General features: G+C 48.3%; 1 protein-coding gene and 1 long non-coding RNA gene across 2 annotated transcripts; one reads left to right on the top strand and one right to left on the bottom strand.

Moving 5' to 3' along the window:
* Positions 1–1,124: 1,124 nt before the first annotated feature.
* Positions 1,125–11,033, bottom strand: LOC131384350 (uncharacterized). The gene is made up of 2 exons (XR_009215105.1): positions 10,852–11,033; positions 1,125–1,526 (listed from the first exon to the last, which is right to left on the bottom strand). It is a non-coding gene; the product is annotated as an uncharacterized LOC131384350 (long non-coding RNA).
* Positions 11,034–11,126: 93 nt separating this feature from the next.
* EIF1 (eukaryotic translation initiation factor 1) lies at positions 11,127–13,884 on the top strand. The gene is made up of 4 exons (XM_032163611.2): positions 11,127–11,336; positions 12,018–12,181; positions 12,332–12,433; positions 13,021–13,884. Exons 1-4 carry the CDS (start codon positions 11,306–11,308, stop codon positions 13,063–13,065), a joined length of 342 nt encoding a protein of 113 aa, XP_032019502.1. The 5' UTR covers positions 11,127–11,305; the 3' UTR covers positions 13,066–13,884.
* Positions 13,885–26,830: the final 12,946 nt, after the last annotated feature.

Genomic DNA, 26,830 nt, shown 5'->3' on the forward strand with positions numbered 1-26,830 from the left:
CAGGACTGGTTTTGCAAGGTACAGGTCACGAAGACCCCTCTGATAAAACGAGATGTGGTAAAGAAGCCAGCCAAAACCAAGACGGTAATGAAAGCGACCTCTGGACCGGGCGCAGTGGCTCACACCTGTAATCCCAATACTTCAGGAGGCTGAGGCGGGCATATCACGAGGTCAGGAGATCATCCTCACTAACATAGTGAAACCCTGTCTCTACTAAAAATACAAAAAATTAGCTGGGCCTGGTGGCTTGCGCCTATAGTCCCAGCTACTCAGGAGGCTGAGGCAGGAGAATCGCTTGAACCTGGGAGGCAGAGGTTGCAGTGAGCTGAGATCGTGCCACTGCACTCCAGCCTGGGCAACAGAGCGAGACTTTGTCTCAAAAAAAAAAAAAAACAAAAAGAAAGCAACCCAACCTCTGGTGTCCTTACTGCTTATTATATGCTAATTATAATGTATCAGCCTCGTGGTCGGCAACCCATTTTTGGGTCCCCTCTCACTGTCGAGAGCTTTTCTGTCCCTCAATAAATTCTATTCTGCCTTACTCACTCTCTGCTGTCCATGTACATTTTTCTCAGTCGTGGGACAAGAACTCGGAACTCATTGAACTACGGGGGTAAAAGAGCTGCAGCACTTCTTAGTAATTTTCCACCAATCTCCCTACCCTGTTCCTTGGCTATAAATCCCCAATTTTCCCTATTGTAGAAAAAGTGAAACCCAATCTCTCTCCTCTACTACAAAACCCCAATGTAATTGCTCCCCCTTGAATAAAGTCTTCCTTCATCTTTAACAAGTGTCATGAGTAATTTTTTTCTTTAATGCCACACTGACCTGGGCAGGGCATTCAGCACCTCCCCCAAGCTCTGGGAAGGAAAACTAACAGTGACAACAAGGATGCCTGTATGGGGCCCTGGAGCAGACCCAGACAATCTTCCAGGGCAGGCACCCCTTCCAGGTCAGGGGCACAGGCTCTGGATCTGAATTCCAGCCATGCAACTTACCGGCTGTGATCTTGCAAAAATGATTCCTCTCTCTGATTCAGTCTCTTTGTTACCAACAAAGCTGGTCCCCAAAAAATGAAGCCTTTCCCCATTTGGTGTTACAAAACCAATATGCAAGACTGAAAGTGAATGTCAAGCAGTGCAGGCTTTATTAGATGGTCAAGGAATTGAGAAGTGGGAGCTTCGGCTCAGCTCCTGAGAGCCAGGAAGTCACAGATATAGGGCATCTTTAATGAAAGGGTTGGATATTAAAAGCAAGGGGAGGAATATTCATTTCTTTTCTGGGAATAGGTGGAGAACTCCTTGAAACTGGAGTACCGTCTTCCTTTTTGTGCTTTTGTGGTTTCTTCCGGTCCTTGTCATAGTGATTGTTAACTGTCATGGTGCTGGTGGGAGTGTCATTTAGCACAGAAATTAGTTATAATGAAGTTAGAGGTTCTTCAGAGGTCAAGTGAGCTGCCTTGGATCCCACAAATCTTAGCCAGTTTGGTCAGGAGGGGGAGCTTTTGACCTCAAGCATCCTGTTTCCTAAAGCAGAATTAAGGCAGGGTAGAAATTCACCTATGTCACGCAGGCATTACACTGGGTAACATCCTCATCTGTAAAAGAAAATAACAATTCTCGCCAGGCACAGTGGCTCACACCTGTAATCCCAGCACTTTAAGAGGGCAAGAGGGGCAGATCACCTGAGGTCAGGAGTTCAAGACCAGCTTGGGCAACATAGCAAAACCCCGTCTCTACTAAAAATACAAAACTTAGCCGGGCATCAGCGTGGGTGCCTGTAATCCCAGCTACTCAAGAGGCTGAGGTGAGAGAATTGCTTGAACTCAGGAGGCAGAGGTTGCAGTGAGCCAAGATTTCAAAAAAAAAAAAAAAAAAAAAAAAAAAAAAAAAAAAAAAAAAAAAAAAAAAAAAAAAAAAAAAAAAAAGGAAAAAAAGGAGAGACAGAAAGAGAGAGGAAAGAAAGAAAGAAAAGAAATAAAAGAAAGAAAGAAGAAAAGGAGAAAAGAGAAAAGAAAAGAGAGGGAGAGAAAAGAGGGAGGAAGGAAGGAAGGAAGGGAGGGAGGGAGGGAGGGAGGGAGGAAGGAAGGGAATTTGTTTGAATCTTATGTTGTGTGCTGCAATGAGATTGTCCACAGTACCACTGGCCTCCCAGACTCTCTCCAAATATGCACGGCACATCCAAGCTCCAGAGAGAATTGGGGTGCATGCCCCAAATGCTGGCCTCCATCAAGAAAACAGATAACCCTTTATGAGAGCAGAATCATCCCAGAGGTTCCTCGCTCAGGAAACCTGGTCCCTCTTGGGTGACCAGGCAGCCCAGCAAGGAGAGGGCCACCACGGCTACCCTGCCAGGTCTCTGTCTGCAGAAGGACTAATGAGCTTTGTCAGGATTCCGTGGGACAGGGTGTGAAACACTCAGCTAAGCTCGTAGCAAGAGCTCAACCGTTGTAAATTTCACAAAAGGAAAAAAAATGTACCGTACAAAACTCCTCTCAGGAAGAGTCTTATCTACGGGAGAGGGACAGCTGCTAAGCTGTTTGGCGCAAAGGATGAAATCAATGCCCCCCACTGCCCCAGTGCATGCTCAGGTGGCAGTATCTGTCCACTGGCTGACAGAGGGTCAGCTTGGGCTAGGCGAGTGAAAAGAGGAGAGAATTTCACCTTGTTGGCCCAGGAAGGGACCCAGTTTGGGTGCGTGAATACTCAATAAGCCACTTGAGCAGGAAAAAGTTCCCTCCACATCCTTGGCCCGACATTGGTACGTATGACCATCACCAAGTTGTCTTCTAAACTGGGAGCAGGGAGAGAAATATGCAAGCTCACAGCAGAGCTAAATCACTGGGAACTAGAGATGCTGGAGGCGGGGGCAGGAGACAAGGAAATGAGGCAGGTGGTGGCAGAGAAGGCCGGAAAGAACAGCCGTTCCTGTGACTAGGGCCTGCCATGTGTGTGCCAGCAGGCTCGCTTCAGCCTAGCGTCCTGCTGAGCAGCACTGTCGAGTAGGAATAGAACGCACACCACACATGCAACTAAATAAAATCTCCCAGGAGCCACGTTTCTTTAAAGTAAAAAGAAACAGTGAAATTAACTTAATATTTTATTTAACATAATAGATCCAAAATATTCTTCTTTTAATAAGTAATTCATATAAAAAGTATTGTGAAGGCTGGGCACAGTGACTCACACCTGTAATCCCAACAATTTGGGAGGCTGAGGCACGCGAATGGCTTGAGCAGAGGAGTTTGAGACCAGCCTGGCCAACATGCTGAAACCCCGTTTCTACAAAAACATACAAAAATTAGCCGGGCTAATTAGGTAATGTGTGCCTGTGATCTCAGCTACTCAGGAGGCTGAGGCAGCAGAATCACTTGAACCCAGGAGGCAGGGTTGCAGTGAGCTGAGATTGCGCCATTGCACTCCAGCCTGGGCGACAGAGCAAGACTCCGTCTCAAAAACAAACAACAGCCCGGGTGCGGTGGCTCACGCCTGTAATCCCAGCACTTTGGGAGGCCAAGGCGGGAGGATCACGAGGTCAGAAGTTTGAGACCAGCCAGGCCAACGTGGTGAAATGCCGTCTCTACTAAAAATACAAATTAGGCGGGCGTGGTGGGGTACACCTGTAATCCTAGCTACTCGGGAGGCTGAGGCAGGAGAATCGCTTGAACCCGGGAGGTGGAGGCCACGGTAAGCCGAGATCGGGCCATTGCACTCCAGCCTGGGCAACAAGAGCAAAACTCTGACTCAAAATAAATTAATTAATTAATTAATATAAAGCATTGTGAGACTTTACAGTTTTTTTTCATGCTCATTCTTCAGAGCCCTGTGTGTGTTTACACTTACAGTGCATCCTCATTCAGACTGGCCCCATTTCCAGGGTTCAGAGGTCACAGGTGGCTTGTGGCTGCTGTGGCCCTTTCAGAGTTAGAATTAATTTAGGGAAGATGGGTGGGTGCAGAAGAGAGGGGAGGCTGCCCAGAAAGGCACCTCCAGGTGACATGTGCTTGGGGCCAGAGCTGCACACTGGGGACAGCTGAGTGTTGGGGGGTGTGCAGAGGTGTGGCTGAAAGGGGATGAGCAGGGTGTCCCAACTGGTGAGGGTTGTCACCACACGGCACCAGCCCTCTCTGTGTTTCCTCCTGTCCTCTCACAGTGAAAGTGAAGGACTTGATGAGTCTTGCTGCTCAATTACCGCTGGATGAACTCTTGGGAGACAGCCCTTATATGAGTTACACTAGTTTAAAAAATGAAATGAAATAAAAGGAGGGCTAGAGGACCTATGCCTAGGTCCAAGGCAGATGGCTCCACCCAAACACACCTGTGAGCTTGTCCCAAGAAAGTGGCCAGATCTGAACTGATTGCCCTCAAACATGTCTAATACTCTTCCCTCCATCTGGAACGTCCACCTGCCCTCAGCTAGAGAACACCTCCTTCAGTGCCCGGTCAGAATACAGGACCCCTCTGTGCACCCGTGCCTGGCACCTCCTCCACGCTTCCTGGGCCCCTGGTTCCTTGCAGCGCTGTCTGAACCCTCGCTAGGCTGTGATCTCCTTGAGGCCCGATGCCAGGTCTGGCCTTCTCCACCTCCCCAGGCTGCACTTTGTATCCTCTCCCACCCACCTCGGCAGTTGAGTCCGCAGTTGGGCCACCTGGATGGCCCTGCCCGGGAGAGAGGAACCAAGGGCTCTGGTCTTTATCTCCCTTCCTAAATGAAGTTTCCCCCCATCTATAGGAGCTCCTGCAGGGCTCCCTGAAAGAGGAGCAAAGAGAGGAGTGGGAAGTAGGATGGGGAAGACAGATGCTCTGCCAGCAAAGAGGCAAAGAGGAACTGAGCCAAGTCCCTGCCGTGGGCTGGCATAAGTGGGTCCCTGGCAAGGAGGGAAAGTAAGAAGAAGAATAAAGGCTGGCCGGGTTGGGAGATGGGGATAAAATATAACCGCCACACACACAAAACACACGAGCCATAAGGGTACAGCTCAATAGATTTTTGCCACCTGGATCAAGTGGAAGGTCATTTCCAGCACCCCATAAGGTTCCCCCATGTCAGGCCCGGCGTGGCGTGGTGGCTCACACCTGTAATCCCAACACTTTGGGAGGCCGAGGCAGGCGGATCACTTGAGGTCAGCAGTTCGAGACCAGCCTGACCAACATGGTGAAACCCCATCTCTACTAAAAACACAAAAATTTGCCAGGCGTGGTGGTGGGTGCCTGTAATGCCAGCTACTCGGGGGACTGAAGCAGGAGAATCACTTGAACCCAGGAGGCGGAGGTTGCAGTGAGCCAAGATCACACCACTACACTCCAGCCTGGGAGACAGAGCAAGACATCATCTCAAAAACAAAAAAAAAAGGTTCCCCCATGTCCCTTCCCAGCATCTACCCTAGGCAGGTTTGAAGAATTGATGTATTGCCAGCAGAACCCCAGCTGATGCCTGACCTGCACATCTCATCATGACCCTGTGCAGGCTACAGATCAAGCTGCAGCAGGCCCGGGTCTCCCTCCTTCTCCAAGTGGTAAGAACAGCAGCCTTCATTCACTGGGACCTTCTATGTGCATGGGAGCGGGGGAGGGGGAACTATTCTAATCACTTACATACGTGGGTGGTAAGTCCCAAATAAGGAATGCAAGAAATATGGCATTAATTGGACTTTCTTTAAATCAAGTGAGATCCTTGCCAATTAACATCCCACTGGGCTGCTCAGAAATCCAGCCTTGGAAATGACAGGGGGCTCCAGCCCTCCCCAGGATTCTCTCTCACTCACAGGGTTTCCTAGAGCACCAGAGCTACAAGGAGCCCCTGGACCAGATCATCTATCTGCCTTGGTTACCATGGAGATGTCTATTTTCCCAGAGGGTGCAATCCCTTCCTGGAGGGAGATTCTGTTGCTTCCATACCAAGTTGGTGGCCTTGGAGAATCTTATTGAGGTCGAGGGTCCCAAGGTGTCCCACACAGCCATGCCCTTGTCACATCCCAAGGAGATCACCATGGAGAGGTGCCCACCTCTGTCCCATCCTCATTCGGAGGGGCTCACTCCTGTCCCCTGCTGCTCTTGGAGGCTCTCTCTCTCCCTTCCCCTCTGGGAAACTGGTATAATCTATATAGTGGTTTCCTAACTTTACATTTTTATCCGGCTGTACATAGTCTCCTCTTTAAATCCCCTCAACAGCCTATGAGAAGGGCATTATTGTCTCTGTCGTACAGAGGAGAAAATGCAGGCTGGGAGGGGCTAAGTTGCCCAGGCAACAAGATGGAGATGATATTCAGATACAGACACTCCAGAGCCTGTGCTTTGTACCCTGCCCTTGGCTGCCCAGGTGACAGCACCTCAGAGCCAGGAGCACAGTAATAAAGAAGCCAGCATTAACAGCAGGCATGCATGTCACTTTCAAACTAATTACTCCTGCCTCCACGATTACTCCTCAGGCTTCTGGGGCTGGGGTAACTTCCCACACTGGAAGGTGGACTTCGGAAGACCCTTCTGGAAATGCTCCCAACTTGGGAAAACAGCGCTTCAGACTTTAGACCCAGGAAGAGATCACCCAGTGCTCCTTTTATGGGGCATACAACTGAAGCCAAGAGGTAAACCAGGTCACCCACAAAGCTGGTGGCAAGTCAAGAACTGAGTCTCAGGCCTGGTGCGGTGGCTCATGCCTGTAATCCCAGCACTTTGGGAGGCCGAGGTAAAGGATTACTTCATCCTAGGAGTTCAAGACCAGCCTGGACAACATAGTGAGACCTCATCTCTACCAAAAATTTTAAAAATTAGCTGGCTATGGTAGCACATGCCTGTAGTCCCAGCTACTCAGGAGGCTGAGGCAGATCACTTGAGCCTAGGAGTTCAAGTCTGCAGTAAGCTATAATGGCACCATTGCACTCCAGCCTAAGTGACAAAGCCAGACCCTGTCTCAAAAAAAAAAAAAAAAAATTGAGTCTTGGCCGGGTGTGGTGGCTCATGCCTGTAATCCCAGCACTTTGGGAGGCCGAGGCGGGCAGATCACTTGAGGTCAGGAGTTCAAGACCAGCCTGGGCAATGTGGTAAAACCCCTTCTCTACCCAAAATATAAAAATTAGCTGGGCATGGTGGCACCTGCCTGTAATCTCAGTTACTCGGGAGGCTGAGGCAGAAGCATAGCTTGAACTCAGGAGGCAAAAGTTGTGGTGAGCCGAGATCGCACCACTTCACTACAGCCTGGACGACAAAGCAAGATTCTGTCTCGAAAAATATTTTAGTGTGACAAAATATTCCATGCACACTGGGAAGGGCAGCTCCAATTCATTCATTCAAACTCTCTCCCCAAACCCTTTCCAGCAGAACCATGTCTGTCAGTGCAAAGTGTTGTGGGAAGTCAGGGACCCCGAACGGAGGGACCGGCTGAAGCCATGGCAGAAGAACATAAATTGTGAAGATTTCATGGATGTTTATTAGTTCCCCAAATTAATACTTTTATAATTTCTTACGCCTGTCTTTACTGCAATCTCTGAACATAAATTGTGAAGATTTCATGGACACTTATCACTTCCCCAGTCAATACCCTTGTGATTTCCTATGCCTGTCTTTACTTTAATCTCTTAATCCCATCATCATAAGCTGAGGAGGATGTATGTCGCCTCAGGACCGTGATGATTGCATTAACTGCACAAATTGTTTGTAGAGCATGTGTGTTTGAACAATATGAAATCTGGGCACCCTGAAAAAAGAACAGGATAACAGCAATGTTCAGGGACCAAGGCAGATAACTTTAAACTCTGACTGCTGCCGGGCGCAGTGGCTCACGCTTGTAATCCCAGCACTTTGGGAGGCCGAGGCGGGCGGATCACGAGGTCAGGAGATCGAGACCACGGTGAAACCCCGTCTCTACCAAAAATACAAAAAATTAGCCGGGCGTGGTGGCGGGCGCCTGTAGTCCCAGCTACTCGGAGAGGCTGAGGCAGGAGAATGGCGTGAGCCCGGGAGGCGGAGATTGCAGTGAGCCGAGATCGCGCCACTGCACTCCAGCCTGGGCGACAGCTGACTTCTGGTGAGCCCGGCAGAACAGAGCCATATTTCTCTTCTTTCAAAAGCAAATGGGAGAAATATCACTGAATTCTTTTTCTCAGCAAGGAACATCCCTGAGAAAGAGAATGCATCCCTGAAGGGAGGCCTCTGAAATGGCTGCTTTGGGGAGGGCTGTCTTTTACAGTCGTCGCTGAGGGATGAAACAAGCCCCCGTCTCCCGTAGCGCTCCCAGGCTTATTAGGACGAGGAAATTCCTACCTAATAAATTTTGGTCAGACCCATTGTCTGCTCTCAAACCCTGTCTCCAGATAAGATGTTATCAATGACAATGTGTGCCTGAAACTTCATTAGCAACTTTAATTTTGCCCCGGTCCTGTGGTCCTGTGATCTCGCCCTGCCTCCATTTGCCTTGTGATATCTTATTACCTTGTGAAGCATGTGATCTCTGTGACCCACATCCTATTCGTACGCTCCCTCCCCTTTTGAAAATCACTAATAAAAACTTGCTGGTTTTGCGGCTTGGGGGACATCATGGAACCTGCCGACATGTGATGTCTCCCCCGGACACCCAGCTTTAAAATTTCTCTCTTTTGTACTCTGTCCCTTTATTTCTCAGACCAGCTGACACTTAAGGAAAATAGAAAAGAACCTATGTGAAATATCGGGGGTGAATTTCGCCCCAAGTTGGCTGACTGGGGCCTTAGCTTCTCAAACAGGGATGACCATGAGACTGGGATGCCCATGACCTAGCCATGGTTCCTCCTTCCTGATGTCAAGGAAACCAAACTATTAATCAAGTTAATTTAGTAAATATAGAATCAAAGCAAAGTATCAGGCCAGGCACACTGGCTCCTGCCTGTAATCCCAGCACTTTGGGAGGCCAAGGCAGGGGGATCGCTTTAAGCAGTTGAGGCTGCAGTAAACTATGATCATGCCACTGCATTCCAGCCAGTCTGGGTGAGAGTGAGACCTTGTCTCTCTCTCTCTCTCTCTCTCTCTCTATATATATATATATATATACACACACACACACATACACACACACATACATATATATATACATATATACACATATACACACACACACATACACACATATACATACATATATATATACACACACATACACATATATATATCAGGTACACCTAGCATTTCCTCCCCCAGAGTTTTTCCTCTGGCGGGCACATGCCCTGCCCCACAGTGGACTCCTTCCTACCCTGTCAGCCGGAATGTTGCCTCCCCAGAGGCCTTCTCTGACCACCCCATCTGAAGGAGCCTGGCCCCGTCACATCACCCTGTTTATCTCCTTTTTGGCACCTCTCACAATCTGTCATTATCCTTTTTGTTTTTTTGAGATATAGTCTTGCTCTGTCGCCCAGGCTGGAGTGCAATGGCGCCATCTCGGCTCACTGCAGTCTCCTCTTCCCGGGTTCAAACAATTATCGTGCCTCAGCCTCCCGAGTAGCTGGGACTACAGGCACACACCACCATGCCCAGCTAACTTTTGTATTTTTAGTAGAGACAGGGTTTCACAATATTGGCCAGGCTGGTGTCGAACTCCTGACCTCAGGTGATCTGCCCACCTCGGCCTCCCAAAGTGCTGGGATTACAGGCATAAGCCACAGCGCCCAGCCTCATTATCTTATTATTTGTTTAGTGGCTCTCTCTCCCACTGGCCTTCAACTCCACAAGGGCAGTGACCCTGACTGTCAGGGACATAAATCAGCAGTCCATGGGCATGCATATTTTTGTTTGGCTTGCAGTGTTTTATCAAAAATTCAATTTATTCCTGTAATCCCAGCACTTTGGGAGGCCGAGCAGGCAGATCACCTGAGGTCACGAGTTCAAGACCAGCCCGGCCAACATGGTGAAAACCTGTCTCTACTAAAAATATTTTTAAAAAACTAGCCAGGTGTGGTGGTGGACGCCTGTAACCCCAGCTACTCGGGAGGCTGAGGCAGGAGAATTGCTTGAACCCAGGAGACGGAGGTTGCAGTAAACCAACACAGTGCCACTGCACTCCAGCCTCGGCGACAAAGTGAGATTCTGTCTCAAAAAAAAAAAAATCAATTTATTGGCAATATTCAAAAATCAAGAGATTTTATGTAAACACCTGGATTTCCTGGCACTCTTGAAAAAGATCTAGCACAATGGGCTGGAGGCGACCGGCCACTGCAGCCTGTAGTTCTTACTCCAGCCCCCAGTCCCCCCATTACATCACACTTGGCTGTTTGCACTCCTTGATCCTACTTACCTGCCTATCCCTGGAGGCCTTTGAGTCTAAAATTCCTGGTCTCTTTTCACCACTCTACTTACCCCTGCCACTGAGTGCTGAAATAAATAAACTGAAAGCAAGAAAGGTTGACTGTTTTGAAGGAAATATTTCATCTAAACTCTAGGAAGGCTCTACTCCATACAAGCTGTGCCACATGAAGGACGCCCTCTGGTGCCAGAATTATTCTCGGGGGGGGGGGGCCCAGAACCAGTTACTATCCCTTGAACTCGTGCCAATGAGCTGGGCACACTTTTTCCTTAGATGGATTAATCCAATCTAAATGAAAATCTTAGATCAGATTAACCCACTTTAGAATAAATCTAAATGGCAATCTAAATTATGCGGTTACCGTTTTGATTATATTATTGTATGTTGATTAACCAAAGTGCCGCCCTAAATCCCGCTGTGACTCAGTGGGTAATAGGGTAGGTAGGTAGGTGGGTTTGACACAACGGGGATTTATCGTGTTTGGGAGGCTCAGCATCTAAACCCTCTCTACGGAGTGTTCATCTACCCTATGAAACATCCCTTTTCGAGAAGACAGGGATGCAACAGGGTCAAGAAGGTGGAACGTACCAAAGGACACAGTGCGTAGGCGCGCTTGAAACTTCGGCCAGTATTCTCGGCGCCCAGACACCGTCCACTCGCACTGCGCAGGCGCCGAGACAGATCAAGCTTTCCCTCCCCCTCCCAGCTCTCCTAGAGTCAAGAGGACGCCCTCCTGCCGCAGACTTCCTGCGCAAGCGCCATCCCATGTCCCCGCCCCCAAACCAATTGGAAGCGGCGCACGACGCTGTGGGTGCGGCCGGTACGTGAGGGCAGCGCGCTGGCGTCAGAGGCGCGGCTATATAAGTGAACACAGGCACCGCCCATCTGCCCCAGTCACTGAGCCGCCGCCGAGGACTCAACAACCTTCCCCCTTGAGCCCCCTCGCTTCCCGACGTTCCGTTCCCCCCTGCCCGCCTTCTCCCGCCGCCGCCGCCGCCGCCTTCCGCAGGCCGTTTCCACCGAGGAAAAGGAATCGTATCGTATGTCCGCTATCCAGAACCTCCACTCTTTCGGTAAGCTATGGGAAAGGTCGAGGGCCCGGAGACGTGTTCCGGGAAGCTGCCAAGCGCTCCGGGCCTTCGTAAGCTCGGGCAGGGGAAACTTGTCCAGGGTCGCAGGGCAGCGGGATCAAGGCCTGGGCCCCAGGGTTGGACCCTGAGCGCGACCGGAAGAAGCAGGCGGGAGGTCAGCCCTTGGGCGGGCCCGGCGTCTCGGTGGCGCATTTACTAATGGCTCCTGGGCCTCCTCGGGCCACACCCGTCCCTCCCGTCACCATTGCGTCACGTCCGTCACGTCACCACCCGTTGTCACGGATCCGGAGGGAAAGGCGGTGCCAGCTCTAAGTGGCAAGCGTGTGCACCAATGCGGGTGGGAGGCTTAGCCCCGCCTCGGGAGCTCGGGTTCCGGCGGGTTGCATCAGCCGGGTGGAGCACTGCCTGCCAGCCCGGACTCCCCCGACATGTGATCGGCTTCCCAGGGAGGGCGGGAGGCCCGGGCGTTCCCCGAGCCTGGGGAAGCTGGCCGTCCCGGACTGACCTGCTCGGGGAGAGCCAGCAAAGGACACATTCGGCCTGGCCCAAGCCCTGACGATTTCAGTGTTGTTTTCTGCACGCGCGAAACACCTGGGGACCGAGGGAATGGCAGTGGCATCCGATCTTTTGACAGCTTTGAACTAGCTTAACCTTTCTTTTCAGACCCCTTTGCTGATGCAAGTAAGGGTGATGACCTGCTTCCTGCTGGCACTGAGGATTATATCCATATAAGAATTCAACAGAGAAACGGCAGGAAGACCCTTACTACTGTCCAAGGGATCGCTGATGATTACGATAAAAAGAAACTAGTGAAGGCGTTTAAGAAAGTAGGTCTTCAGTGAGATTGCGGGAAAATCATAATGGATTTGCCCACAAGGGGGTGCTATCTGTGTTGTATGTATTGTTAGCAGAAGGGATGATAAATGCATTCATGCCCTTGCTAGGCCTGATTTGTTTTGTTTCCTTTGCGCTTGCAGAAGTTTGCCTGCAATGGTACTGTAATTGAGCATCCGGAATATGGAGAAGTAATTCAGCTACAGGGTGACCAACGCAAGAACATATGCCAGTTCCTCGTAGAGGTGAGTTCAGTCACTTCTTGATTTGTGCCTTTCTGCTGGCAAATCTCGGATCCTGTCTATTAACTTCTGCTGGAGACATAAAAGTTGGCTTTGTAAGGCTGAGCAAAACCTCAGTTGGGTTTTAAAGTACATAGGCTTATTTCTGTTTTATAGGAAAAAGCAGAAGGGACTTGTCTACCTTCGGTTTACTGTTTCTGTGGATCTACTTTACAGATGCAAATTTGAATAGCACATAGATGCATTGTAAAATCAGCCAAATGCTGGGTTGTTCCTGTATTTGTAAGGACATGAGTTTTTAAAAATGAATTTCCTGAATATTGATACTAAAATACCGTTACATTATCAGCTCTTGATATAATTGAGTTCAGATACCTGATGAGTCTCATTCTCACACTAATTCAGAATCTTGGAAGGCACTGAGTGTTCAAAAAAGGTAGCTCTTAACTGAGGACCCTCTGTTGAACCATTGTGTGCACCCCTGGCTCTTGGGCAGTGTAGTAGCAGGAAGACAGAGTTGTTGCCATTAGAAATGGAGGCTTTAACTCTCCCTGTCCCCCATTTAAAACTTTGCCCTTTTGTCTTTTCAGATTGGACTGGCTAAGGACGATCAGCTGAAGGTTCATGGGTTTTAAGTGCTTGTGGCTCACTGAAGCTTAAGTGAGGATTTCCTTGCAATGAGTAGAATTTCCCTTCTGTCCCTTGTCACAAGTTTAAAAACCTCACAGCTTGTATAATGTAACCATTTGGGGTCCGCTTTTAACTTGGACTAGTGTAACTCCTTCATGCAATAAACTGAAAAGAGCCATGCTGTCTAGTCTTGAAGTCCCTCATTTAAACAGAGGTCAAGCAATAGGCGCCTGGCAGTGTCAAGCCTGAAACCAAGCAATACCGTCATGTTTCAGCCAAGCCCAGAGCCCTAAGATCACAAACAACTATGGCCGGAACCTCCTCAGCTCTCCCTCTGCAGAGTTCCCTACCCTAAGAGAATGTTACCACCTGAACAGTCCTCGGTGAGCCTGAGAGGAGAGGATGGGGTAAGGCAGAAGCACCAGCTATACTACTAGAAGGGAGTTTTTGGTGGTAGATCCCCTGGTGTCTCCAACCTGACCAGGTGGACAGAGCTCAGAGAGGCCCTCTTCCTGCTAGCGAGGTGATAGGACATCTGGCTTGCCACAAAGATCTGTTTGACCAGACATATCCTAGCTAAGGGATATCCGGACATCAGAATGTGAGGCCAACCTTCTATCAGAGTTAAACTTTTGACAAGGGAACAAATCTCAAACTGATCCATCAGTCATATAGCTAGCTGTAGAGCTTGCAACTTAATAGCAGCAGCTGCCCAATGCCATGTGAAGTAACAAACTGGTTTTTGGTTTTTTTCCCCCTTCAGTTTTAATGTTATGTGTAATGTATTTAAACCCTTATTTAAATAAAACTTGTTTTCAGAAATATCTGACTTGCAGATTATTTATATATAGTCGATCTCGTGCATATAAAGGAACCATAGAAATGGGCAGTGGAGGATTCGTCCACACCCACAGCTTCTCAACGGGCCTGAACTTGCCAAGAAAAACCTTTATGAGCTTGTCCCTCCCTGGTCAGCTGGTTTTTTGTTCGTTTGTTTTTTGAGGTTTGCCCTTGTTGCCCAGGCTGGAGTGCAGTGGCACAGTCTCGGCTCACTGCAACCTCCACCTCAGGTTCAAGCAATTGTCGTGCCTCAGCCTCCCTCGTAGCTGGGATTACAGGCACCATGCCCAGCTAATTTTTGTATTTTTAGTGGAGACAGGGTTTCACCATGTTGGCCGGGCTGGTCTCGAACACCTGGCCTCAAGTGATCTGCCTGTCTCAACCTCCCAAAGTGCTGGGATTACAGGCATGAGCCACCATGCCCAGCAGGTCAACTGTTTTTGCAAGCATTTAGCCAGAGTCGTGCTGTCCTGTTAATCAGTGTTCTGGAGAATGGGTTGCTTGGAAATCTTGGAGCCCCCTCAGTAACAGCCTTGGTTTAAGGGTGCAGAGTGGAGAGTAAATGCAAGGGCTATAACAAGGACAGTCACGCTGTGGGTTAAGATCCACAAATCGCTAGGAATGTGTATACTCTGGGTAGTAAGTTTGTAGTACTAGAAGGTTTAATGACTAAAGTATTTGAAGAGCTGAAGTTAAGTGTTGGGAGGCATCCCTCATCAGGGACAATGAATGGCAAGTAAAAGACCAGGTTCTGTCCCTGGGCCCGTTAATTTAGTTAAAAAGGCAAAGTTCTTCCAGCACACATATCTGGATGCAGTCACGTGCCGCCTAAGGATGCTTCATTCAACAATGAGCCTCACAGCTGTGCTACACAGTAAGATTATAATACTGTATTTTTACTGTACCTTTTAACATTGTGTTACAATGGCCTACAGGAAGCTTGTGTGGATGGCTTTGAATGTGGCCCAACACAAACTAACATATTTTGCTAAAACATGAGTTTTGTTTGGTGACTTTTTTTTTTTTTAAGCTCATCAGCTATTGTTGCTGTATTTTATGTGTGGCCCAAGACAATTCTTCCAGTGTGGCCCAGGGAAGTGAAAAGATAAGACACCCTGGCCTACAATTTCAGCACAGTAACATGCTGTACAGATTTGTAGCCTAGGAGCAACAGGCTGTGTCATATAACCTAGGCATGTAGTAGACTGTGCCATCCAGGTGTGCGTAAGTACACGATGATGTTTGTAGAAAACACAAAATCGCCTAACAATGCATTTCTCAAAACATGTCCCTGTCATTGAGTAACGCAAAGTTTACTACCAGCCCATTTTGTAGATAAAGGTACAAGCGGTGAGTTAGGTTAGGGCCCAGGTTGGGAAAGAGCATAGAACCAGGTGAGTTGTGGAGGAGGGCTGGTGAGAGGTTGAGCCAGTGGCAACTGCCCTAAAACTAGGAGGTGATTGTTACAGAATACTGCAGACTGAATAATTGATAGAGATTTATTTGGCTCACAGAAGTCAAAAGGCATGGCACTGGCATCTGGTGAGGGCCTTCTTGCTGCATCACAACATGGTGGAAGGGTTGGACAGCAAATGGGGGCCAAACCTATACTCCTGCTGTGAGCCCGCTTCATTCATGAGGGCAGAGGCTCAGGACGTAACACCTTTAAAAACCCCACCTCGGCCAGCCGCAGTGGCTCGCCTGTAATCTCAGCACTTAGGCGGGTGAATCCTTGAGACCAACCTGGGCAACATGGCACAACCCTATCTCTACAAACGATATAAAAATTAGCCAGGCATGATGGCACACACCTGTAGTCCCAGCTACTTAGGAGCCTGAGGCAGGAGGAAGGACGATCACTGGTGCCCAGGAAGCCAAGGCTGTAGTGAGCTGTGATCGTGCCACTGCCACTGCACTCCAGCCTGGGTGACGGTCTCCAGGAAAAAAAAAATGCGCCCCACCTCCCAATAACTGTTCAATTGGCAATTAAATTTCAACATGGGTTTTGGTTTGGGTGGGAACATTCAAACCATAGCAATGATTCTAACCCCAGCATCAGGAGCTTGTCGTGTTAAAGGTCCTACAAAACCGAACTGTTTCATGAACATGAAATAATTTAGCACTTGGCCCCAAGGCTCCAAATACAGTGGCATTGTTCAAAATATTTGAGTGACTTTTTTTTTTTTTTTTTGAGATGGAGTCTTGCTCCGTTGCCCAGACGAGTGCAATGGCACGGTCTCGGCTCACTGCAATTTCTGCCTCCCAGGTTCAAGCGATTCTCCTGCCTCAGCCTCCCAAGTAGCTGGGACTACAGGCACGTGCTACCACACCCGGCTAATTTTTGTATTTTTAGTAGAGACAGGGTTTCACCATGTTGGCCAGGATGGTCCCGATCTTCTGACCTTGTGATCCACCTGCCTCAGCTTCCCAGAGTGCTGGCATTACAGGCATGAGCACCATGCCTGGCTAGGTGATACTTTTAAATCAGTAAGATTTGACTGTAATGTAGAAGGTTTTTTCTTGGAGGAAGTTCTACAGCAAGGCTCGAGGCCAAACACACAAAATACTACAATCAGGATGAAACAGCAAGAGAAGAGAATTCCTTATATGCTGTAGGTTGTGAACACGGCCAGGTTCTGTGCTAGGCTGTTCCATCTCATGCTTTTTAAAGACCTCCAGTTCTCCAGGATGGGATTATTCCAAGTTAAACCATCAACATCTATTAAATCAGCTCTGTGGAGCCAAGCGAAACAAGTATCTGTGAACATAGAACTGAGGAAGTTGGTGAACACCCTTATCCACCTGATGTAACCTATCTCAGGCTGAATGAAGAAAAGTATGATTAAAAAGTCATGATGGGCCGGGCGCGGTGGCTCACATCTGTAATCCTAGCACTTTGGGAGGCCGAGGCAGGCGGATAGGCTGAGCTCAGGAGTTCAAGACCAGCCTGGGCAACAACGGTGAAACCCTGTCTCTACTAAAATACAAAAAATTAGCCGGGCATGGCGGCATGCACCTGTAGTCCCAGGTGGGACGCTGAGGCAGGAGAATCGCTTGAACCCAGGAGTCAGAGGTTGCAGTGAGCCGAGATCGCACCACTGCACTCCAGCCTGGGCAACAGAGCGAGACTCCGTCTCCAGAAAAAAAAAAAGAAGGCATGATGGCTGGATATGGTGGCTCAGGCCTGTAATCCCAGCACTTTGAGAGGCCAAGGCGGGCAGATTGCTTGAGTCCAGGAGTTTGAGACCAGCCTGGGCAACATGACTAAACCCTGTCTCTACAAAAAATACAAAAATTAGCTAGGCGTGGTGTTGCATGCCTATGGTCCCAGCTACTGGGGAGGCCAAGGTGGGAAAATGGCCTGAGCCCAGGAGGCAGAGGTTGCAGTGAGCCAAGATCGCACCACTGCACTCCAACCTGGGGGACAGAGACAGACACTGTCTCAAAAAAAGAAAACAATGTGATGTGGACATTCCCAAGGTAAGTTGTGGAGCCTCGTCTAGAACCCAGGACTCCCTGTGTACCCCTCCTCCCACCAGCTGGACCTGTACATTCACAATTTATGTAACTCATTTTCCCGGTGGAGTGGGAGCAGAAATAAATAAGTGCTCATCTTACAGAGATTGTTGAGTGCTTGGTATCTGCTTGGTATCAGGCAGTCAGGGAGCTGACTGCCTGATAGGTGGATGTAAGACCAGCACACAGCCTTGACACAGGACAGAAAGGGACCCAAAGAGCCACAGGATCTCTGAGGACTGCGAAATCTTCCCCACTCCCATCCTCAGCCAAGGGGGCCAGGAAGGCTTCGTGAAGGAGGTGCAGTCTGAAGCCAAGCATTTAGAGCAGAGAAAAAGAGTCACACCCAGAGGTGAAAAGGCACCTGGAAGCCGGCGCAGTGGCTCACGCCTGTAATCCCAGCACTTTGGGAGGCCAAGGCCAGCAGATCACTTGAGATCAGGAGTTCAAGGCCAGCCTGGCCAACATGGCGAAACCCCATCTCTACTAAAAATACAAAAATTAGCTGGGCGTGGTAGGCGGGCGAGATCGTGCCACTGCACTCCAGCGTGGGCAACAGAGCGAGACTGCGTCTCAAAAACAAAAACAAAAAAAGAAGGATCGATTATGCTGGAAAGGTCCCTAAGCTCTCTGCTCCTTAGTCCCCCTCTCCCACCCCAAACCCCCAGCCCGCCTGCCCCCATCCCCACCCGCTGCAACAGCTACACGCAAGGACAAACTGAGTGTTTCTTAAAATGGTGTTATGAAGACAAAATGAAAACTGGTCGGCCGGGCGCGGTGGCTCACGCTTGTAATCCCAGCACTTTGGGAGGCCGAGGCGGGCGGATCACGAGGTCAGGAGATCGAGACCACGGTGAAACCCCGTCTCTACTAAAAATACAAAAAATTAGCCGGGCGTGGTGGCGGGCGCCTGTAGTCCCAGCTACTCGGAGAGGCTGAGGCAGGAGAATGGCGTGAAACCGGGAGGCGGAGCTTGCAGTGAGCCGAGATCGCGCCACTGCACTCCAGCCTGGGCGACAGAGCGAGGCCTCGTCAAAAAAAAAAAAAAAAAAAGAAAACTGGTCAGCTAAAACTGCACAGGAAGCTACAAAACAACTTTAGAACCTATTCCAATTGCTGTCAACTCTATGAATAAGCCAGAAAAACACGTAGCATATTTGGAGAACTGAACATGACCCCCTTCCTGGTTTGTCAGCCTCGATGGTGCCCCCTTGTGGCAGTAGTGTAAAAACACAGTTTACCGTGCACAAGGCTTTCCGATTTTTCAATTAAGAGCTCCTTGACCAATTTTTAACTTTTTTTTTTTTTTTTTTGAGACAGAGTCTCACTCTGTTGCCCAGGCTGGAGTGCAGTGAGGTCTCCTGCTAGGCACCATGCACCCTTGTTGCCCCCTCCCACTCAAGCCTCTCATTTCTTCCACTCTAAATGCAAGCGTTCCCAAGGGATTGTCCTGACCGTCCTTCACTCTCCCTTGGTGGTCTCACCCTGTCATGGCTTTGTTTGTCTTCAGTGTTCCCAATCCTAAGGATCTGTGTCCAGCTCGGTGCAGGTGCTGTGCCAGGTGTGGGGGCCCAGTGATGAACAAGAGAAACCACACTCCTCATGGGGTTTGCAGTACTGCAGTCGGAGAGTCAGATGCTAAACCAATTATCGTATAAATACTGAAGAATTTCTTTTTTTTTTTTTTTTTTTTTTTGAGACGGAGTCTCGCTCTGTCGCCCAGGCTGGAGTGCAGTGGCGCGATCTCGGCTCACTGCAAGCTCCGCCTCCCGGGTTCACGCCATTCTCCTGCCTCAGCCTCTCTGAGTAGCTGGGACTACAGGCGCCCGCCACCACGCCCGGCTAATTTTTTGTATTTTTAGTAGAGACGGGGTTTCACCGTGGTCTCGATCTCCTGACCTCGTGATCCGCCCGCCTCGGCCTCCCAAAGTGCTGGGATTACAAGCGTGAGCCACCGCGCCCGGCCCTCTTCTTGCTTTTTTTTCTCCATAGCACAACTATATGACTTATTTATAGGGCAACAATATAATTTATTTGTTTGTTTGATTTTGGCCATCTTCCCCCACTAGAGCATAAGTTCCTTGTGGGCAAAAACCTTTGTCCAGGGCTGTATCCCCAGTGCCTCCAAGGGTGTCTGGCACATACTAGGTGTTTATTGGATGAACGAATGGGTCAGACTATGAGAAGTTTAAAATCGACAGAGTTACCCTCTATAAATTATGTGACTTGCTAGGGCCAGGCACGGTGGCTCACACCTGTAATCCCAGCACTTTGAGAGGCCGAGGCAGGCGGATCACTTGAGGTCAGAGGTTCGAGACCAGCCTAGGCAACATGGCAAAACCCCGTCTCTCCTAAAAAAAAAAAAAAAAAAAAAAAGTTATGTGACTTACTCCCTCTCCTTTGCGTCCCTGCTTGCTAGAGCCGGAGGGAAAGGCTGGAATTACATCAGTAGTTCTCAGAGTCTGGAGACTATGTTAGTTGCCTGGGGTGGGGGTGGGAGAGAAGAGATGTATACTACTGGTATCCAGTAAGAAGTGGTCAGAGATGCTGCTAAACATCCTGTGACCCACGGAACAGCCTGTTAGGCCCACATAAATAATTATCTGGCCCAGAATATCAACAGTGCTGAGGTTGGGAAACCCTGGGTCACATGTCATAAACCCGGGCAAGCTTTTCAGAGTCACCCACGTGACTGTCTTCTATCCTGTGTCCCTGAGCTGAGAAGCTGCTGTCTCTCTCAGTGAGTCTCAACATTTTTTGAACCCAATAATCCTTTCCCCTGTTATATCAGCAATCTAGAGGACCAACTTGAGAATTTTAGATCTTTTTCATCATATGCCTGGTATATGCTAGGAATTTTATTTTACTTATTTATTTATTTATTTGTTTATTTGAAACAGATAAAGACAGGATCTCACTGTTGCCCAGGCTCGTCTCAAACTCTTGGACTCAAGTGACCCTCCTGCCTCTGCCTCCCAAAGTGCTGGGGATTACAGGCTTGAGCCACCACGCCCAGACTATGCTAGGAATTTTAAGTAAAAGATAATTGGTTGGTAAATTATATGATAGTTTCTTCCTTCTCTAAAGTGCATTTAAAGTATAATCTGTGGTAATTATACCAAAGACTATTTTGACTTTCTCCGTTAAAAAAGTGACAAAACAGTGTTTATTTATATTTATTTATTTATTTATTTATTTATTTATTTATTTTAGATCTCCCAGGGACTCACTAACAAATATTGTATATATAATTGGGAAAGAAAGCAAGCCTATTGTGGTGGTATGTGCCTGTAGTCCCAGCTACTCAGGAGACTGAGATGGGAGGATCACTTGAGCCTAGGAGTTTGAGGCTGCAGTGAGTTATGATCACGCCACGGCACTCCAGCCTGGATGACAGAGTGAGATCCTGTCTCAAAAAAAAGAAAAGAAAAAGAAAAGTGCCAAACAAATTGAAAAGTGATATTACATTATGTTTGGTTATGAGAACACATATATATTAAAATGCAGATTTAGGCCAGTTATGGTGACTCACATCTGTAATCCTGACACTTTAGGAGGCTGAGGCGGACAGATCACCTGAGGTCAGGAGCTTGAAACCAGCCTGGCCAACATGGTGAAACCCCAACTCTACTAAAAATACAAAACTTAGCCAGGTGTGGTGGTGTGCGCCTGTAATCCCGGTTACTCAGGAAGCTGAAGCACTAGAATCGCTTGAACCCGGGAGGCAGAGATTACAGTGAGCCAAGATGGCGTCACTGCACTCCAGCCTGAGCGGCAGAGCAAGACTCCATCTAAGTAAAATAAAATAAAATGCAGATTTAGATTTCATTATGAGTGTTTTATTAACACTAAGCTCATTAGGGTCCCCTGCTTACACTCACTACATTAAAATTTGAATTTATAACTCATGTATTTTTTTCCTAGGGCATGATATAAGACAGTTTCAGGATACTCATATCCAAGAAGTTTGCAAATAGTATGTGAGAGATGTAGGCTGTCCTTGGTCCCCATAGATGAAAAGCCAAGGCCGGGTGCAGTGGCTCACGCCTGTAATCCCATCACTTTGGGAGGCCAAGGTGGGCGGATCACGAGGTCAGAAGTTCAAGATCAGCCTGGCCAGCATGGTGAAACCCCATCTCTACTAAAAATACAAAAATTAGCCGGGTGTGGTGGTGCACGCCTGTAATTCCAGCTACTCAGGAGGCTAAGGCAGAAGAATTGCTTGACCCTGGGAAGCTAAAGTTTCAGTGAGCTGAGATGGTGTCATTGCACTCCAGCCTGGGCGACAGAGCAAGACTGTATCAGAAAGAAAAAAAAGAAAAGCCAAATCAGATATAACCGTCACTGAATTTTCTCTGTCAGCGTTGTTTGTGACATCCTGAAGCCCTCTTAATCGGTCGACCTGTGAGTCTGGTGAGGCTCAGTGGGAGTGGCTGGGTAGATCACCATCACTTCGCCACCTGCAGCAGTTCTGGCCTGAGACTCTGAGGCCTGATCCCAGGCTTGGTTTCACTGAAGGGCTCCCTGGTTGATTCCCCTGCCAGTCAGATACCCACACCTCTCAATGCAATGATGCTCAATCCATACTCAATTCATAACTGTTGCTTTCTATGTTTCTACTGTCCATTTTTGTGTGCTCCAATGCAGATCTAAAACTGCGATGGAATGTGCACTTATAAAAACTAAACAATGCCACTGTCTCTTTTTAACCAGTGCACAGATCACAATATAAAGTCTGCTAAAGCTGGGCGCAGTGACTCATGCCTGTAATCTCAGCACTTTGGGAGGCTGAGGTGGGCGGATCACCTAAGGTCAGGAGTTCAAGACCAGCCTAACCAACATGGTAAAAACCCGTCTCTACTAAAAATACAAAAATTACCTGGGCGTGGTGGCAGGCGCCTGTAATCCCAGCTAATTGGGAGGCTGAGGCAGGAGAATCGCTTGAACCCAGAAGGCAGAGGTTGCAGTGAGCCGAGATCACGCCACTACACTCCAGCCTGGGCGACACAGTGAGACTCCGTCTCAAAAAAATAAATAAACAAAATTTTTTTTAAAAGTCTGCTAATTTTATGGTCTACAGTGCTGCATCTCAAACTTTTTTCTTTTCTTTTTTTTTTTTTTTTTTTTTTTTTGCAGTGGTGCAATCTTGGCTCACTGCAAGCTCCACCTCCCAAGTTCACACCATTCTCCTGCCTCGGCCTCCGAAGTAGCTGGGACTACAGGTGCCTGCCACCATGCTTGGCTAATTTTTTTTTTTTTTTTTGTAATTTTAGTAGAGATGGGGTTTCACCTGTGTTAGCCAGGATGGTCTCGATCTCCTGATCTCGTGATCCACCTGCCTCAGTCTCCCAAAGCTCTGGGATTACAGGCATGAGCCACCGTGCCTGGCCTTTTCTTTTGTCCCAGGTTTGGACAATCAGTCTCTAGCTTCCTGTTCAAGTGTTTTGTGTCTCAGCCTCCAAGTAGTGGTTACAGGCCCAGTAGTTGGAGTTTCATCATGTTGGCCAGGCTGGTCTCGAACACCTGACCTCAAATGATCCACCTGCCTCAGCCTCCCAAAGTGCTGGGATTACAGGCATGAGACACTGCATCAGGCTATATCAAACTTTTTTTCAAGATAGGGTCTGGCTCTGTTACCCAAGATGGAGTGCAGTGGTGTGATCATGGCTCATTACAACTTCCATCTCCCAGGCTCAAGTGATCCTCCTGCCTCAGCCTCCTGAGTAACTGGGACTACAGGCATGCCCCACCATGCCTGGATAATTTTTGTATTTTTTGTAGAGGTGGGATCTCACTATGTTGCCCAGGCTGGTCTTGAACTCCTGAGCTTAAGTGATCCTCCCACTTTGCCCTCCCAAAGTGCTAGGATTATAGGCGTGAGCCACTGCATCTGGCCTTCAAACTGTTTAAAATGAAGATTGTTAAAATGGAGATTGATTCAGTAGATCTGGGGCAGGGCCTGAAATTCTGCACATCTATCAAGCTCCCAGGTGATGCTGAGCAGAAAAAATCTTTAGTTCTCTCTCCAAGGTGGGCGAGTCATAATCTCTCTGAACCTTATATTCCCCTTGTGCTTGTTTCCTCCTATGTCACAGAAATGGAGTGAGAATTAATAACTAGACACACAAAGGGCGTCATGTTTATGTTCAATGTTCACTTATTTTTCAACCTCTGTGCTCCCTCTGCTTCCTGTTTTTAACCAATTGTCCATTATGGGTATAAACTAACCATAAAGGACTATGATTAAAGACAATTTAAACTGTGCAGTGACCCGGGCTGCTGTGGCTGGGTAACAGCTGGCAAGAGTGACTGTGGATTGAGGGAGCCCATTTGGACACCTGGGTGCCGCGGGGTCACGGCTGCTGCGTGTGCACCTCCTGTCCAACAAACACTCTGTTTTAAAGGAGATTTTTTAATTTTACTTTTTTTTTGAGTTGGAGTCTCGCTCTGTCACCTAGGCTAGGGTGCAGTGTCACCATCTTAGCTCACTGCAACCTCCTCCTCCTGGGTTCAAGCCATTTTCCTGCCTCAGCCTCCTGAGTAGCTGGGACTACTGGCACCCACCACCACACCCGGCTAATTTTTGTATTTTTAATAGAGACGGGTTTCACCACGTTGGCCAAGCTGGTCTCAAACCCCTGACCTCAAGTGATCTGCCTGCCTTGGCCTCCCAAAGTGCTGGGATTATAGGCGTGAGGCACCACACCCGGCTAACACATTTTTATCTCAATTTTTTATACTAAATCCTCTTTTTCATGTCTAACCCCACATGGCTTCTCTTGTTTGAATGATTGCCCTTGCCAGATTCTTCTCTGCTTTATCGGTTTTTCCCTCCCCAAAACTCCAGTCTTCAATTTGTTTTTTCTTGATACAGAGTTTTGCTCTTGTTGCCCAGGCTGGAGTGCAATGGCACGATCTCAGCTCACTGCAACCTCTGCCTCCCAGATTCAAGCGATTCTCCTGCCTCAGCCTCCCGAGTAGCTGGGATTACAGGCATGTGCCACCATGCCCGGCTAATTTTGTATTTTTAGTAGAGACGGGGTTTCTCCATGTTGGTCAGGCTGGTCTTGAACTCCCGACCTCAGGTGATCCGCCCGCCTTAGCATCCCAAAGTGCTGCGATTACAGGTGTGAGCCACTGAGCCAGGCCAATTTTTATTTTTTATTTTTTTAAGACACTGTCTCACTCTGTTGCTCAGGCTGAGTACAGTGATCATGGCTCACTGCAGCCTCCAACTCCTGGTCTCAAGGGATGCCCCCACCTTGGCCTCCCAAAGTGCTGGAATTACAGGCATGAGCCACCACACCCAACCAAAAAATCCATTCTTAATCTTACCAACTCTATCATTTTTTTCTGTTTTTCTCAATCTTTAATCTCTGATTTTGTTATTTTTCTTTCTTCCTTATTTTCCTTGATTTTGTGACTCTTTTCTAACTTCTTGAGTTTAAAGATTCACACATTTATTTTAATTCCTTTGTTTAATAATGAATGTTTTGTTTTATTTTGTTTGAGATAGGGTCTGGAGTGCACCAGACCCTATCACCCAGGCTGGAGTGCACTAGTGCAATCTGATCATAGCCCACTGCAGCCTCCAACTCCCAGGCTCAAGCAATCCTCTCGCCTCAGCCTCCCAAGTAGCTGGGACTTCAGGTTCACATTGCCACGCCTGGCTTTTTTTTTTTTTTTTTTTTTTAAGTAGAGACAGGGTCTCACTATGTTGCCCAGGCTGGTCTCAAACTCCTGGGCTCAAGTGATCCTCTTACCTCAGCCTCCCAAAGTGCTGGGATTATTGCCATGATCCACCATGACCGGCCATGAATACTTTTTAATGCTCTAAATTAGATTTGGACCAGGCGCGGTGGTTCACGCCTGTAATCCCAGCACTTTGGGAGGCCAAGGCGGGCAGATTGCTTGTGCCTAGGAGTTCGAGGCCAGCCCAGGCAACATGGCAAAATCCTGTCTCTACTAAAAAAAAAATTAGCCAGTGTGGTGGTGTGTGCCTGCAATCCCAGCTGCTCAGGAGACTAACAGGGGAGAATCACTTGAGCCCAGGAAGCCGAGATTGCGCCACTGAACACCAGCCTGGGCAACGGGAGTGAGAGAGAGCCTGTCTCTAAATAAATAAATAAATAAGATTTGGCACCATTTCTTTGTTTTGTTTTGTTTGAGACAGTCTCACTCTTGTCACCCAGGCCAGACTGCAATGGCGCACTCTCAACTCACTGCAACTTCCACCTCCCCGGTTCAAGCAATTCTTCTGCCTCAGCCTCCCGAGTAGCTGGGATCACAGGCACGCGACACCATATTCAGCTAATTTTTTGTATTATTAGTAGAGACGGGGTTTCACCATGCTGGCCAGGCTGAGGCAGGAGAATCACTTGAACCCGGGAGGCGGAGGTTGCAGTGAGCCAAGGCTGTGCCACTGCACTCTAGCCAGGGCAACAGAGTGAGACACTGTCTCAAAAAAAAAATTAAAAATAAATAAATAAATAAAAATACAAAAATTAGCCGGGTGTGGTGGTGAGCACCTGTAATCCTGGCTACTCGAGAGGCTGAGGCAGGAGAATCGCTTGAACCCTGGAGGCAGAGGTTGCAGTGAGCCGAGATCGCGCCATTGCACTCCAGCCTGGGCAACAAGAACAAAACTCTGTCTCTAAAACAAACAAAAAAAGACCGGGCACGGTGGCTCGCACCTGTAATCCCAGCACTTTGGGAGGCCGAGGCGAGTGGATCGCCTGAGGTCAAGAGTTCGAGACCAGCCTGGCCAACATAGTGAAACCCCGTCTCTACTAAAAATACAAAAAATTAGCTGGGCGTGGTGGCAGGCGCCTGTAATCCCAGCTACTCGAGAGGCTGAGGCAGGAGAATCGCTTGAACCCAGGAAGCAGAGGTTGCAGTAAGCTGAGATCCTGCCATTGCACTCCAGCCTGGGCAACAGAGCGAGACTCTGTCTCAAAAAAAATGAATGAAGTTCTGATATATACTACAACATGAATGAATCACAAAAGCATCACGTTAAGTAAAATAACCCATACACAAAAGGCCATATATTGTGTGATTCCAGTTAAATGAAAGGTCCAGAATAGGCAAATTCTTGGAGACAGAAAGTAGATTTGTGGTTTCTAGGGAAAAGGGGGAATGAGGAATGACTGCAAATGGGTGTGGGGCGATGAAAGTGTTCTGAATTAGATAATAGTGATAGTTGCACAAATGTGTGAACTAAAAGCCACTGAAGCTGGGCTTGGTGGCTTGCATCTCCAGTCCTAGCTACTTGGGAGGCTTAGATGGGAGGATCATTGAGCCCAGAAGTTTGAGAATAGCCTGTGCAACACAGCAAAAAACCTGTCTTTGGCTGGGCACAGTGGCTCAAGCCTGTAATCCCAGCACTTTTGGAGCCCTATGCAGGAGGATCAC

Source organism: Hylobates moloch, unplaced genomic scaffold (genome assembly GCF_009828535.3).
Source record: "Hylobates moloch isolate HMO894 unplaced genomic scaffold, HMol_V3 SCAFFOLD_10, whole genome shotgun sequence".
NCBI classification, from domain to species: domain Eukaryota; kingdom Metazoa; phylum Chordata; class Mammalia; order Primates; family Hylobatidae; genus Hylobates; species Hylobates moloch.